This window comes from Eretmochelys imbricata, chromosome 3, assembly GCF_965152235.1.
Source record: "Eretmochelys imbricata isolate rEreImb1 chromosome 3, rEreImb1.hap1, whole genome shotgun sequence".
Taxonomy (NCBI): Eukaryota; Metazoa; Chordata; order Testudines; family Cheloniidae; genus Eretmochelys; species Eretmochelys imbricata.
In genome coordinates, this window is record NC_135574.1 from 73,887,914 (window position 1) to 73,902,644 (window position 14,731).

A 14,731-nucleotide genomic window follows, 5' to 3' on the forward strand; every position below is an offset into this window, starting at 1 on the left:
CAATAAGGCTGGCCTCCCCAGAAACCTTTTGCAAAGGCTTTGGGAGTACCTCCAGGAGAGCTTCATTGAGATGTCCCTGGAGGATTTCTGCTCCATCCCCAGACACGTTAACAGACTTTTCCAGTAGCTGTACTGGCCGCAAATGCATCCAAAGTATTCAGGGCAAATTAATCATTAAACATGCTTGCTTTTCAACCGTGTATTATATTTACAAAGGTACACTCACCAGAGGTGCCTTCTCCGCCTTCAAGGTCCGGGAGCATGGGTTGGGAGGGTACTGTCTCCAGGGTGATAAACAGTTCCTGGCTGTCGGGGAAAATGGTTTCGCCGCTTCCCTGTCTTCAACCTCCTCCTCCCCAAAATCCTCATCCCTGTTGTGTGAGACTCCCTTGCAGGAGTCAACATACAGGGGTGTGGTAGTTGTAGGGGCACCCCCTAGAATTGCATACAGCTCATCATAGAAGCGGCATGTCTGGGGGTCTGACCCCTAGCAGGCGTTTGCCTCTTTGGTTTTTTGGTAGGCTTCCCTGAGCTCCTTAAGTTTCATGTGGCACTGCTGTGGGTCCCTGTTATAGGCTCTGTTCTTCATGCCCTTGGAGATTTTTTTCAAATATTTTGGCATTTCGTCTTTTGGAACAGAGTTCTGATAGCACAGATTCGTCTCCCCATATATCGATCAGATACAGTACCTCCCATCTGGTCCATGCTGGAGCTCTTTTGCGATTCTGGGACTCCATGGTCACCTCTGCCGATCAGCTTGCTGCGCTGGCCAAACAGGAAATGAAATTCAAAAGTTCATGGGGCTTTTCCTGTCTACCTGGCCAGTGCATCCAAGTTGAGAGCGCTGTCCAGAGCGGTCACAATGGAGCACTCTGGGATAGCTTCCGGAGGCCAATACCGTTGAATAGCATCCACATTACCCCAAATTCGACCCGGCGATGTCAATTTCAGCGTTAATCCCCTCCTCAGGGAGTACAGAAATTGATTTTCAGAGCCCATTAAGTCAACAAAAATGGCTTCGTCATGTGGACGGGTGCAGGGTTAAATTGATCTAACGCTGCTAAATTCGACCTAAATTCATAGTGTAGACCTGGGCTAAGGCATAATTTAGCAACATCACACTGCCTATACGAAATGGAAGTTGCATCATCTCCATTTTTCTCTCCTATAATTCCTTAGTGAATTTAAGTTGCTTGTATATTTTTTAATGTATTGAATGTTTGCCCTTCAACCAATTTCTGACCATTTTCTGATAAAATAAATATGTACCTTTAAGACATATCTGTATAAATAATATCAACTGTGAAATATAAGCCTAGAGTATGGAAGTTTAATTTGCCAGACTAGCTGTGCCAGGTTTTGATGTTGCTCGCAGATTTCATCACGTGGACTAAAATGATAATTTTATATTAACCTTTTTACCAAAACAGACACAAGAGGGAAATCAATTTACAACTGATAAATATGGGGTATTCGGTTGGTACTAGGATAACTTACTTATACAGTAATGTCCTGTTCAAATGTAAGAGGCAAACTCTTCCAGGAACTACACTGTAGGGCTTAATAAGTTGGTCTAGAAAATGCAGTGAATTTTGGCCCCAATCCTGTAACCCCTTTGAGGTGGGCAAAGTCCTGTACCTGTAACAAGACCACATAGAACAAGATACAGAATGAGGGTCTTTTAGTTAACAGTTGCTTTTCATCTGTGTAGTGGCAGACCACCACCTTCAAAAGATTTTGTTTTGTAAGTAGCTCAAAGAAGTGTTTTGAGACAAAACTTACTTCCTAACCATATTTTTGTTTTAGAATACTTCTGTGTATTCTAAAACAAACAATCTAACTCTGCTATGACATGTTGACACCGCACTGGGTTTTTATCGTCAGTGTATTTTTGTAACCATTTCTAACAGAAGGGCTGATTACATCACATTTTAAATACAGAAGCAGCTAAAAATAATTCAGATAAATTAGGATGAAATGTAGTGCCTAAAAAACCTCCCAACATATCTAATTTTCAGAAGCTACAGAAGAGGGAAAAAGACGACTGCAGTAATGCCTATTATCAATTTCTTGAGGGAAATATCACAATTCTATTTAAATGGACAGTTATGGAAGTTTTCATAAATGACCATGTAAGTAGTGTATATGTTACTGGAAGCTCATGTTCTGTATAATTACACAAAAGACTGTACAGATCTTTATTCTTTGCATGTGTGCACTGCCTTAGTCCATCATAAAAAGGTAAAATTTGCTATCTTATGAGCTATTTCATCTTAGGAAATGCCCCCTCGCTTCATTTTTTGTTAGTGAAAATGGAAGCGAGGCATAATTTAATACATCTTGTTCTTACTTTCCAATAACAATACAAAAATGTTAAATTCTTACAAACTAGATGTACATTTCCATGGTAATAATGCAAGTTAGTGTGAATTTTTAACAATGCCTTTTTCCTTTCCTTTCCTTTTTTTTTTTTTTTTTCTTTTTTTTAAGAGAATCATGTTAGGGTTCAAAAAGAAAAAGAAAAGGAAAAAAAAGGAATCTGCAGTTTGGCAGGCGTGTTGGAGAGTTGTTCTATACCAAAGTATGTTGGATCAGAGGAGATCAGTATCCTGAATTCTGTAATAGAGGAAATATATAACAAAGGTATTTTATTTTTATCCAGTTACCAGTGCTGTGTGTCTCAGTGTGGAAAGCCTTCCTCATACACACACAGTAACAGTACTGAAGCAGATATCAGAGTAAAAGAAAGATGTATAAATGAGGCTTTTGTTACACTGACAGCAGCCCTCCTGCTGCCTTTTTTTATGAGGGTGGGGAGAGAGAAATGACATTTAATGAGCCAGTGTAGTAGTTTTGAAAACTTTTTAACAGAAATTTAATATTTGGTCAAAATACCATTGAATACTGCTATCATGTGATTACAATCATCACTGTAGGGATGATGGTGAATAATGTCATAAATGTCTTAGAAAGTCAACAGCTCATATATTCATAAAGTGAGCTGGACAAAGCATATGCATATAAGTCTTGTTGAATTCCATTAGCAATCCTAGCTACAGTCTTATTCGCTGGGTTTTCCTCTTGATTATGGAAATAAGTCACAAATGCTATAAAACGCCTAAGCCTAAGAGCACTATTACTTTAACAATGTACTACAAAACATGGAGACCATTTCTGCTGTTGTTTTTTGAAGTGGCACTGCTCCATTACGATACTAATGAGGATCCCACAGGGGAAACCTGTAAAGGGCCAAATCGCAAGGATGGAGCAAAGCTGGCATAAAAGGACTTAGTACTCAATTTTAAAATATTGCAGGGCTGAACAGAATCTACAATCCCTTGCAGGCAGGATGCCTGAAGAGCTGGGTAAAACTCCTGCTACCATAAATGCGGAGGAGACACAAATGTGGCCCGTTGCTCCCCTTGCATGGGGTTTTGGCTCAGCTGATCCACAAATGCACAGATCAATTGGGCAGATCCAGGCCAGGCCACCCCAAAATCACTCTTGCTCTGCAGCTAGCTGCAGAGACTCTCTTGAGATCTTCTCCAGGGAACAATCTCCACCTGGTCTGGGGTCTCCTCTGCAAATGGCCCCACATACAACTGATCTGCAGGTTTTGGCCCTTCCGCAGGTGCACAGTGTGGCTGCAGTAGCTTATAAATGAATGGTTTATTTAAAATTATTTAAAATGAAAACTGATGTTTAAAAGGAAGTGTAAAAGGGTTAAATATACTTTGTATACACACATGCAATATTCAGTACCTTAAAGGGTCTTTACGGCTACAGCTTATAACAGACATACACAATAGATGGCTGGTTTCAGACTTAAAATACATTGAAGGAAAATTAAAGTAATTCAGCAGCCTTTTTGCTAGTGAAATATTTGGATGGAATGTTTTGAGGTATACTAGACAAGCCACCCTACCCCATAATACTCTGCAAAAGCCTTGCTCTCTTTATTATCAAGACTGTCAGTCACAGCTGCCCCCATCCACACCAAATAATTAAACTACACCAGATTGCCTGCTTGGCAGTAGTTGAGTGATATCATGCAAAATGCTTTATTTCTGTTTGCATTAACTTTTTGACAGAGAAGAACAATAATTTCCAAACTGTTTAAATTAGTGTCTCATGCACCAAGAGCTATGTCACATTTTCATAAAGCATTGTTGCTTTTTTAGAAACTTTACAGACAGTATCAACTCTACTTTTAAAAACCTCACTGAACACATCATTAAATAATTTGTTACAATACCTATTCTTTAAAAGTCAAAGGGCTTACTTTCAGGAAGTAATACTACAGTCAGACATCTGTTCTGCTACCTACTGTGTGATAAAACTCAGATTTCAAAGGCATCTCTATTAATCTCATTTGGAGAGTTTTCTTAAAGAAAAAAAAAAAAGCTTTTTAGAAGCACAACCCTCTTGAGATGAATAAGACTCCTTCCAGGTGCAGAAGCTTACAACACAAGTTCAATAAGTCACTTTCATAATGAAAAGAACCTCCATGTTCTGCACTATTAAGTAGCCTAAAGAGGCTTTTAGTTACTACTTTATCTGACGCAACAATAGCTGATTTAAGGAAAAGATTATCTGTTTCTACTTGATAGGAGCACTGTAACAAAACAGATGCTGCTCCGAACAAGATTTTAGGGACATTTCTGAAGCTGTAGTTGTTAGACACAAAAATAGTCTCTCCTCCTCCCCCATTAACTATGTAAAGTTAAGGCCAAGTAACTTTAAAAGTAGATAACCAATTCAATGGTGTTGCCAGAAGGTGCACACACATACTACTTCCATGCCACAGGACTAAATCTTAGGAACCCATGTTAATGAGTCAAGTGAAAGATGTGAATTCTACAGAATCTTAAATAACTTTTCTCTGAATAGAATTAAAGTTTAGGAACCTTTATGATGGACTAGAGAAAGGATCAAGAGATTATCAAGGACACAGTGAGAGGTTTGAGAAATCCATCTAGCCAGGCTAATCCAACGTTAAACACAGTCTGAACTAACTAGAAGAACTGATTTCAAAATCTTTAAGTGCATCAGCCTTCTCACTCTCTCCCTTTATCCTTCGTCTCAGTTAAACTAACTAATGAAATTCACACCAAATTTTGTAGATTTTACTAGATTTGTAATTTAGTTCATTTTAAATCCAGGATAAGAGGAAGACTAGGAAATTAACACTTCAGTCAGAATGGGAGATCTTCTTGATATTCAGGAACCTGAGACTTGTCCTGCATGGAGGGAAGAAGCAACAGAGATGAGGAATCTGAGAGACCCGAAAGGTTTCAATACAAGAGCAAGGTTAGGATGCCTGTCTCTATTCTGTTCAACACATACACACGCCTTTCTATTAACGTAAGATAGCTTAACCCTGACCCAGCTTTCAGTGAGGAGATTGCATTCACTAAGCTCAGTATACTTACAGGAAGTGCCTTTGTGTGCTCCGTATAAAAGCCTGCTGCCTGACCCCCAGAGTTCTACACAGCACACTTATTTCTGAGCTACAAAACACTTTCCCATTAGAAATTTAGAAATTAAAATTTTGTTCAAAACACACTGAACGTCAGTGGGACTTGTGCTAAATCACTTCAGCTCTACTGAAAATCCCACACATTGTCTTGTGAATTTTAGATGGATATTTCTAATATTTAATGAATTTGCAGTATCTTTCAGTCATCAACTGAAAGACAAAAGATTTGAATTACTCTTCATATTTCTGACAATAGTCAAATGCTACCAATGCTATTGGAAAAACAGCTTAACTTTTAAAAAGCATTAAATAGATTCTATTTGTAAAGATAAACAACTTTGATAGTGCATTACAATAACAGTACAGGCAGTAACAGTGTGCACATATTTCAGGGGGAAAGAATTAATCACCAATACATTGTTAACTTGTCTCATTTTCCAGTTTTAGTATCTCATTTTGACCAGCTGCTGTAAGGTGAGATAACAGTCTTTTGTAGGCTTCTCTGTTAAAAACAAAAGCATATAATATGTCAGTTAAACAATTTCATAGGACTTAAGAGTAAAAAAATGCACAGTTTTCATGCAAGCTTTTCACGTAAAGTAAGGTAAGACCAGAACTTTTTCCTTCCTCACTTCTGCAATTGCTTCGCTTACTATGAATTTTTAGCAAAGTTTGGCTGAGGACCAAACAAGGATCGAATGGCACATAAGAGCGGCCATACTGGGTCAGACCAATGGTCCATGTAGCCCAGTATCCTGTCTTCCGACAGTGGCCAATGCCAGGTGCTTCAGAGGGAATGAACACAACAGATAATCAAGTGATTAATCATCCCCTGTTGCCCATTCCTAGCAAACACAGGCTAGGGACACCATCCCTGCCCATCCTGGCTAATAGCCATTGATGGACCTATCCTTCATTCAGTTATCTAGTTCTTTTTTGAACCCTGTTATAGTCTTCGCCTTCACAACATCCTCTGGCAAAGAGTTCCACAGGTTGACTGTGCATTGTGTGAAGAAATACTTCCTTTAGTTTGTTTGGCACATAGTAAATGGAATATCTTCAAGATCTAAGTAAACTTTCCTCCTAAGCTAGACACATCTTTATTTTAAATTGTGTATTTACTTGTCTAGCTGAGGCTCAAAACGAGAATCATGTAGAGAGCTCACTATGTTACCACATATTTAATTTTAGTCTAGTATATTGGATATGTAGTTCATGGAGTGGTGGTTCCAAAATGGCACACTATGACAGGCTGCTAGAATGGGCTTAGAAAGAAGGTTAAAGATATCACCATATCATTAGTTTATTATCCACTAAGACCTTTATGTAAAGAACAGATATGAAATATTTCTATATTTTTCTTCACAAAATATCCTTCTCAATCATTTCAATTCTACAAATATGGTTTAACATGAAAATCACAGCAAATATATGCAACCTAACATTTCATAGTGTCATTACCAGTGGAATTTCTTGGCTTTGTTTCTGATTTACATGGGATCTGAACTTCAACAAATGTAAGCGTACATAGAATAATACGTAATTATGTACATAGATATTTATGCTTAGAGGATCTAGATTTGAGAAAGAAAGCTTTTTACTAGGATGACTGTATTTTCATTGTTCATGGATAAGGCTACGATTATTATCCGTGACTTCCAGTGACCTCTGTGACATTGGGGGCCCCCTCAGCTGACCACCCACCCTGTAGGGTAAAAAACTGCTATCTGACTGAATGTGCTACTTAGAGGGTACTGAGCCTGCTCACATGAACTAAGCACGCTCATAACATCTGCTGAAGCCAGCAGTAGGGGACTCCTGCAGCAGCCCAGCTTCCAGGGGGTGGCCGCCGGTGCCAGCGGGGACCCTGAGCTCCCCAGCTGCCAGCGGTGGCAGGGCCCTCCCTGCAGCTGCTCAGCCACCATGAGCAGCCAGTTTCCGCCCCCCGCCCTGGCCAAGGGCAGGGAAACCCTGCAGCTCCCAGCTGCTGCAGGCAGTGGAGGGGCAGGGGCAGGGTGCTGGACCCTCCTCCCTCCCCAGTTTGTCAGGAATGTTCTTAGTAAAAATCAGGGACACGTCACAGCTTCCGTGATTTTTTGTTTCTTGACCGTGACCTGTCCCCGACTTTTACTAAAAATATCCATGACAAAATCAGAGCCTTATTCATGGATCACCTTAAAGGGGTGGACAGGGAAGCAGTTTATAAATACAAGTTTTATTAATAAAGTTTTTACACATTTATAGAGAAAACATCGTGGAAAACATTAACACCAGATCTTAGAGTATGTATTATGAGGTTATTACTAAAGAAAACTTGACTGTTTGGTAATCCCCTAGTATATTCTTGGGGAAGTTCAAACAAACTGTCTTTTTACGCTCTGTTAGCAAATGGATGAGCTTTGCTTTATTGACAGTATAAAAAAATGTTATATAAAAGTGTCTACAGACTACATGATCAAAAGGAAACATTCAGGGAATTTGAAAACCCTCCTATGACTAGCGGAATAGCAGTCTAACACAGCATGTACTTATTTAAAATAGAAGCGACTATTTTTTTGTGGCGGGCTATAAAAGGAGAGAAACTTAATAAAAAGCATGCCATGTTTTATTTTACATTTAACTCCTTTCATTTGTACTCTCTGCTGAAAATGAAACTTGTACCATGGTCAATGATTGAAAAATATGCTTATTCACTTTACATATATTATGGGTTGGCGTTTGTATGACTATGTAAAATACAAAAGGAATATAATATTTATAGCCCCAGTCCTGCAGAGTTACACACTTATTTAACTTCACACATTGTGGGTAAAATCCAGACCCCACTGAAGTCAATGGCAGAACTTGCAAAGGAGCCTAGATTCACCCTTTCAGTAGCCCTAGTCCCCCTCAGCAAGGAACTTAAGCAACAACATAACTTTAAGCACTTCTAGAGCCTAAAACTCCATCTACACTACAGCACTTGCAGCTGTGTCACTGTAACGCTTGTGGTGGAGATGCTCTCCTGTCGGCTTAGTAACTCCTGCCTCCAAGAGAGGTGGTAACTATGTTGGCGGGAGAAGCTCTCCCAGGCTTCTCCCACCGACATAGCGTTGTCCACAACTGCGCTTAGGTCAGTATAACTTACACCACTCAGGGGTGTGGATTATTACACAGTCATATGCCTAAGTACCCAGCTGAACAGGAAACATCTATTTACATATTTGATCCTTAGCTAGATCCAAAAGCAATAAATGTGAGAATAATTGCAACCTAAGAGAGTTAATATTCTACATGGTTAAACACTGTACTCATGTTGGACCAAACATTACACGTTTAATGTGCATATTACTCAATTAAAAAAACTGACATTAAGTACATTTTGTATTTTTCCTCCATCCCTCTCCCTTCAGTATCAAGGGAATGAAAAGGAACACATTACCTTATTACAGAAAAGTACTGCTACCCCATTATGTTATTCTTACTTTAGTGGGAAAAACAAAAAACCTGAATACCAATCTCTTACTAGTGCTTAGGACCACAGAATGCATTCTATTTTCTTGACTTATAAAAGTGAGACAAATTATACTTTTATGCATGATAAGATGGAATCGTTCCTCCCCATTTAGAATCCTCTAAGTGAGCATCTTCCTTAATATATGTATCCTGCATGACTGTATCCGCTCTACAAGCCTGATTTCCTGACCCTTTCTCTCATGCTCCACTGGGAAATCATACATTACCGGTGAATTTCTGGTTCATTATAAAGTATATTTTGGTATCATCTTTTTGTTTTAATTTTAGTATTTTCAGTTTATATTATGTAAAATTAAAATGACTCAGAGAGGATTTTTTGAAGGATCTGAAATCACCAGCTTTGATTTTATTTTTTTATTTTAAACTCTGTATAAAAAACCTTAAAATTAATCCATGGATATTTCTTATGCCAAGCCTGAATCAGATATTTACACTAAAATTGCAGTATTAAGCCTTAAAAATAGGGACTTATAGCACAATCAAACTAAGGAACTAAATAGATTGTAAGCTCTTTGGAGCAGGGACTGACTTCCTATTTTGTGTTTGTATCGCATGTAGCATAGAGAGGCCCTGGTCCATGAGTGTGCTCCTAAGTGCTAATGTAATATAAATAACCATTATTTATTTATATGGAAGCCAGCAGGCTCTGCATTAAATTACTGTGTTTTTGCAAGCCTGGTGTCAAAACATCTGAGAAAGCATTTCACAATTCTAAGTCATCTGTATGTGCTAAAGTTCTAAAAAAAGTTAAATTTCTGGCTGAATATACTTACACATCAGTTACATGAAATCTATGCTGCAGTCTAAAAGTTGCCATCCGTCAAAAGAATACACCTCTGTTGTTCACTGACAAAAAGCAATAATAATACAAAGTGTACCTTTGTGCAATGTTTCTGCCTAGCCCTTGTTTGTGCTCTGAATCCTTCAGGGACTGTGTGATTGTTGGAATCAGACTGATAACGAGGTGCTGATCCAAGACTGCCACTACTTCCAGGATGCTGTAAATCTGATGATCATATACTGTGGTATAGTCCTGGATAAACTGCCTGAAGGAGAAACAGGGGCACTTAATGCAAGGTCAAAACTAGATATAGAGAATGTGCAAAGGAACAACCACCAAAAGAGTCTGATCAGCAGAACCATCTTGAATGCATGGAAGTTTTCATTTTATACAAAAGACTTTAGGGGCTGCATTTTCAAAGACTAATGCTACAGGATCAACATGTACATGCACAAATTTTTACCAGTGAAACTTGAAGCCATGAGATCCTGCCAGCTGCTCCATGTGAGCTGACCTCTTCGACCAGGGCACTCTGCCCTGAAGCAGGGGTCTCCTTGCACGGAGGAGCTTGCAGGATGAGAGCTTAATTATATATAATAGACAAAGTGGTGAGGTGAGGGTATGCAAAATTGGACATAAAATGCCCCCTGAAAAGGTTGAATTTTTTAGCATGTGGGCAGACTGGTGTTCCGGCAAAGAGTCCTACTGATTTCAATGGGGCTGTCCACACAGCTGTTGGCCTGCACACTACACAATACAGGATCAGGGTCTATGTTTGCAAAATTTCTTTGGGCACTGGGCTCATGCAGTTTGTTCACTGTATGTACATGGGGAGTGGGATTCATAGGCAATACAATCCTGTCAAGTTTTGTAAAAAGCTCAATTTTCACAGTGAAAAATCTTCATGTCACAAATTGGGAATTTCAGTAATAAAAAATGTAAAAGCAAAAAAACAGTCAGATGTGCCTTTCAATTTCGGCAATTTGGCTTCTGACATCATGCTTCACCATTTGCACAAGGAGTTTCTCCCATTATGGTTGCAATACATCCCTCTGTTGTTTGTCTTTCAAAACAATATGGAATCCACAGGAAAATTTTTATTTTTTTCTTTCACTTTTTAGCCAACCAGTATTTTAAATCACTGCCAAGAATGCAATAATTTAAGTATCATAAACAAGTAACAGTGCATTAGGTTAGGGATAATTAGTTATGTAAAAAAACATGTTTGCTGTCAAATGCTTTGCAATAGCTGCACTGCCAGTTGGCATATTTTCTGGTTACCTAAACACAGAAGTCAGTTGGGTGGCAGGTTCTCCTCCCGACCCTGCTTGGCAGTCTTCTACCATGTACTGCAGAATCTCACTAGATAGTTTTTTAACTGTATAAGAAAAATCACAAGATTCACAGGTTAGGTTGGCTACAAAGAACAGAATGAATCATAGACTTATTCAGTAGAAAAGGGGTTTCTCCACCTTTTCCTTTCTGAGGCCCCTCCAACATTCGATAAAAACTCCATGGCCCACCTGTACCATCACAACGTTTCTTCTCTGTATAAAAACATTAAGGGGGTGGAAGCAGGGCAGTTGCCCGGGGGCCCACGCCACAAGGGGCACCGTGAAACTAAGTTGCTCAGGCTTCAGCCCTAGGTGCTGGAGCTCAGTCCTGCCTGGTGGGGCTTCAGCTTTCTGCCCTGGCCCTAGTGAGTCTTAACACCAGCCACGTCTGGCAGATCCCCTGAAACCAGCTCGTGGCCCGTGGTTGAGACCCCCTGCAATAGAACTCTTACCACCCCACTGTTAGGATTGAAATACATAGATTTTAAGCACCGTCTTTTTAAAAAGGGGAAAATTTAGATTTTAAGCATTATCCCCTAAATACGTACACGCTCCATGGAAATGGAGGTATATATTTCAGTTTGGGTTTTGTTTGTATTCTTTAGATCATTCCCACTCTGAATGAGAAGGAAGCAGTCAGGCCATTCTAGCCTGCTCAAAATTAAGAACAGGAACTATCACCAACAGTACTACTGTTTTCTTTCTCTCTTTTTTTAAAGTATGGAATATATTTATCCTTCCTTCCACCCCAATTTATTTGGAATAATACTCATTTGCAATGATAATTTCCTTCTTTTATAAATTTGGAGCTGTATTCAACCCTGGGTTATGTTGGGTTCCTGGTCTTGGCAGAAAGTCAGCCTACAGAGGGTCATGGCAGTAAAAGTCTTAGCCAGCTCATGCTTCAAGAAGGGGGCTAACGCAGCTGCAAAGTGGATGGTACTGGCTGGGACATATGTGGCTGTTGGAGGATACACTGATTCAAGTGCATCTCGAACATATTCTGCCCTTGAAACTTCTGTGGGTCACAGTTAAAAGATGAGTAGACAGAACCCCAGGAAAAGGCAGAGGTGAAAGCTTCCACTGGCAGAGGGAAGTGGAAATCGCACCCCTATGTCGACTACCCACACAGTGGGAGGATGACTTGAGTTCTTTATTTTTATTGGTGGGTTGTGCAATCACAATCAAACTCAGAACTGTACCAAGTTAATGTTCATAATTATTCTCAATATTGTGATGTCTTTGCAAATCAGTGCACTACTTCAGCCTTTGCCTCAGATATGTTGGAGGGAGAAGTCTCAGATCAGGTAAAGAACAGGCAATAGGAATGCACATTTCCCCATATCATCCTGCCACTGTGCCTCAACCACTTTCTGCAGTGTAATAAACCTATCTACTTGGATGAAAAGTGCTCAGTACGTATAAAATATCACACATGTACAAGTATATATTTAAAGTTAACAAGCACCTCACCTTGTGTTTCATTAACTAATACCATGCATTTCAAAACAGCAGGGAGAAGCAACACAATGTCACATACTTCAGTGCTCTTGGTTCTTTGAAATACTTGAAGGATGAAAGCCAGAACTGAGGCCAGGCGAGGAGGAGGGGAGTTACCTTTGAACTGGAGGTAATTTTCCCTGGAACAAAATAAAGCTCAGTCCATAACTTATTTTTTTCATTAAGCAATGGTACAACAAATAAAATATTACATCCTTTAAATAGAGTATTGCCGTATTTCTCCAAGAGGGCCATTAAGTAGATTTCTCTCATTATGTAGGATCAAGTAATGGCTTCTCTTTGTCTTAGTCGTAGCCCTGGTCTGCACTGCAGGGGGGATCGATCTAAGTTACACAACTTCAGCTATGTTATTCACGTAGCTGAAGTCGACGTACTTAGATCTACTCACCACAGTGTCTTCACTACGGTGAGTCGACTGCTGCTGCTCCCCCGTCAACTCTGCCTACACCTCTTGTGGCGGTGGAGTACAGGAGTCAACGGGAGAGTACTCCATATTTGACCTTTTGCATTTATGCTCTGTGGGCAAACTTCTCCTTCTCAGATCCCTATTTGAGATCTCCACTCCAATTATCTGCTCTCCTTAAACAAACATACAGAACTCCCATTGTGTAAGTTGACTTTTTCCTTTGTTTCCAGGAAACATCCACCAGATTTCCAAGGACAAAGTATCCGAAATAGCATGACCTTGAAAATAGGCCTCCAAAATATTTTAAGAACTCTTAGTCAATTATTTTATTTCTTACATGCTTTCCGGTTGACTAAAACCCTAAGAACTTTAACTATTCACAGTCCATATGGTTTGAAGTTATATTAACACTAATATATAACTATAATTAACACTAACTGGATACTACTTCATCTTTGCCAACGTTATATTGTAAAGGGACAGACAACCTCCACCTCTGCTCAGCCAGAATAAATACAGCAGGCTCAAATATAAAACTGGTCACAAAGACGAACGGTAACTGACACCATTGGGCAGAAATGAATTTTGACATCAAGCAGATTTTAAGTATTCCAACTTGATGACTTCAGTTGTTGTTTTTCACCAAGAGGATGCAAGAATCTGAGCCATAGTTAGTCAGAAATTAGGAATGAGTTTATTGAAATATAAAGACAACCCTTGGATTTTATGAGCTCAAGAGAAAATATATGTAGTACAATAACATAACATTGTATTTACTCATCAGGTAGTACAATCCCTTATGGAGCATGCAAAATAACTTTCCAGATATCTAGCACTAGCTTAAAAAAAAAAAAAAGAAATATTGCCCATGAAGAATAAGGCCTGGTCTACATTAGAAACTTAGATTGATATAGCCACGTCTCTCAGGGGTACGAAAAATCTACACCTGAGAGACGCAGCTATATCAACATAACCGCCAGTATAGACAGCACTAGAATTCTTCCCTTGACCTAGCTGCCGCATCTTGGGGAGGTGGAGTAACTGCGCTGATGGGAGAACCCCTCTTGTCAGTAGAGGCAGTGTCTGCTGAAATGGTTTATATGTAGACAAGCCCTTAGTCTACCTTGCCCCAGCTCTTCCCTGCCTTATCTCAAGTGAGAGCTGGTCAGGAATTTTTCAATGAAATGGATTACATCACGAAATGCTGATTCCTTGAAACCGGAACTTTTAGCGGGAACCTATCAATTTTGACAAAACGTTTATTGGGAATGTTTCTCAGGTGGAGGATGGAATTTCTGGTCAAAACCAGAAACAGACGTTCCACCACAGAATAACCAATAGCCCAATGGTTAGAGAACTCAGGAATGCAGGAGACCCAGCTTCATGTAACTGCTCTGCCTGATTCAGAACATGGACTTACACTTGGTTCTCCCACATCCCAGGTAAGTGCCCTAACCACCAGGCTATTGGGCATTCTGGGGTGGATGGTGGGGGTCTTTCTCTGTTTTTTCACCAAAAATAAAAAATTGAGATCTCCCCGTTTTGGAACAGGAAAAATTTTGAAATCTCAAAAATGTTAATAGGCCTGGAAAACTGTTTCCCACCCCACTCTACTCCCAGTCTCCATTCTCCCTGGCTCCTTGCCCAACCAGTCCCAGACGTTCCCTGGGTCTTCATCTGATCTCAATCCCTCA

General features: G+C 39.7%; 1 protein-coding gene across 1 annotated transcript in view; it reads right to left on the reverse strand.

Annotated features, from left to right (window-relative positions):
* Nucleotides 1-4,037: 4,037 nt before the first annotated feature.
* The window catches only part of MMS22L (MMS22 like, DNA repair protein), a 141,277-nt gene continuing 130,583 nt past the window's right edge, over nt 4,038-14,731 (reverse strand). The window contains exons 22-25 of the mRNA XM_077812836.1: nt 12,584-12,750; nt 11,058-11,154; nt 9,874-10,041; nt 4,038-5,981 (exon numbers count right to left, since the gene is read on the reverse strand). Of these exons, the coding sequence (XP_077668962.1) occupies nt 5,900-5,981; nt 9,874-10,041; nt 11,058-11,154; nt 12,584-12,750 (514 nt within the window). The 3' untranslated portion in view covers nt 4,038-5,899. The remainder of the gene's footprint in view (nt 5,982-9,873; nt 10,042-11,057; nt 11,155-12,583; nt 12,751-14,731) is intronic.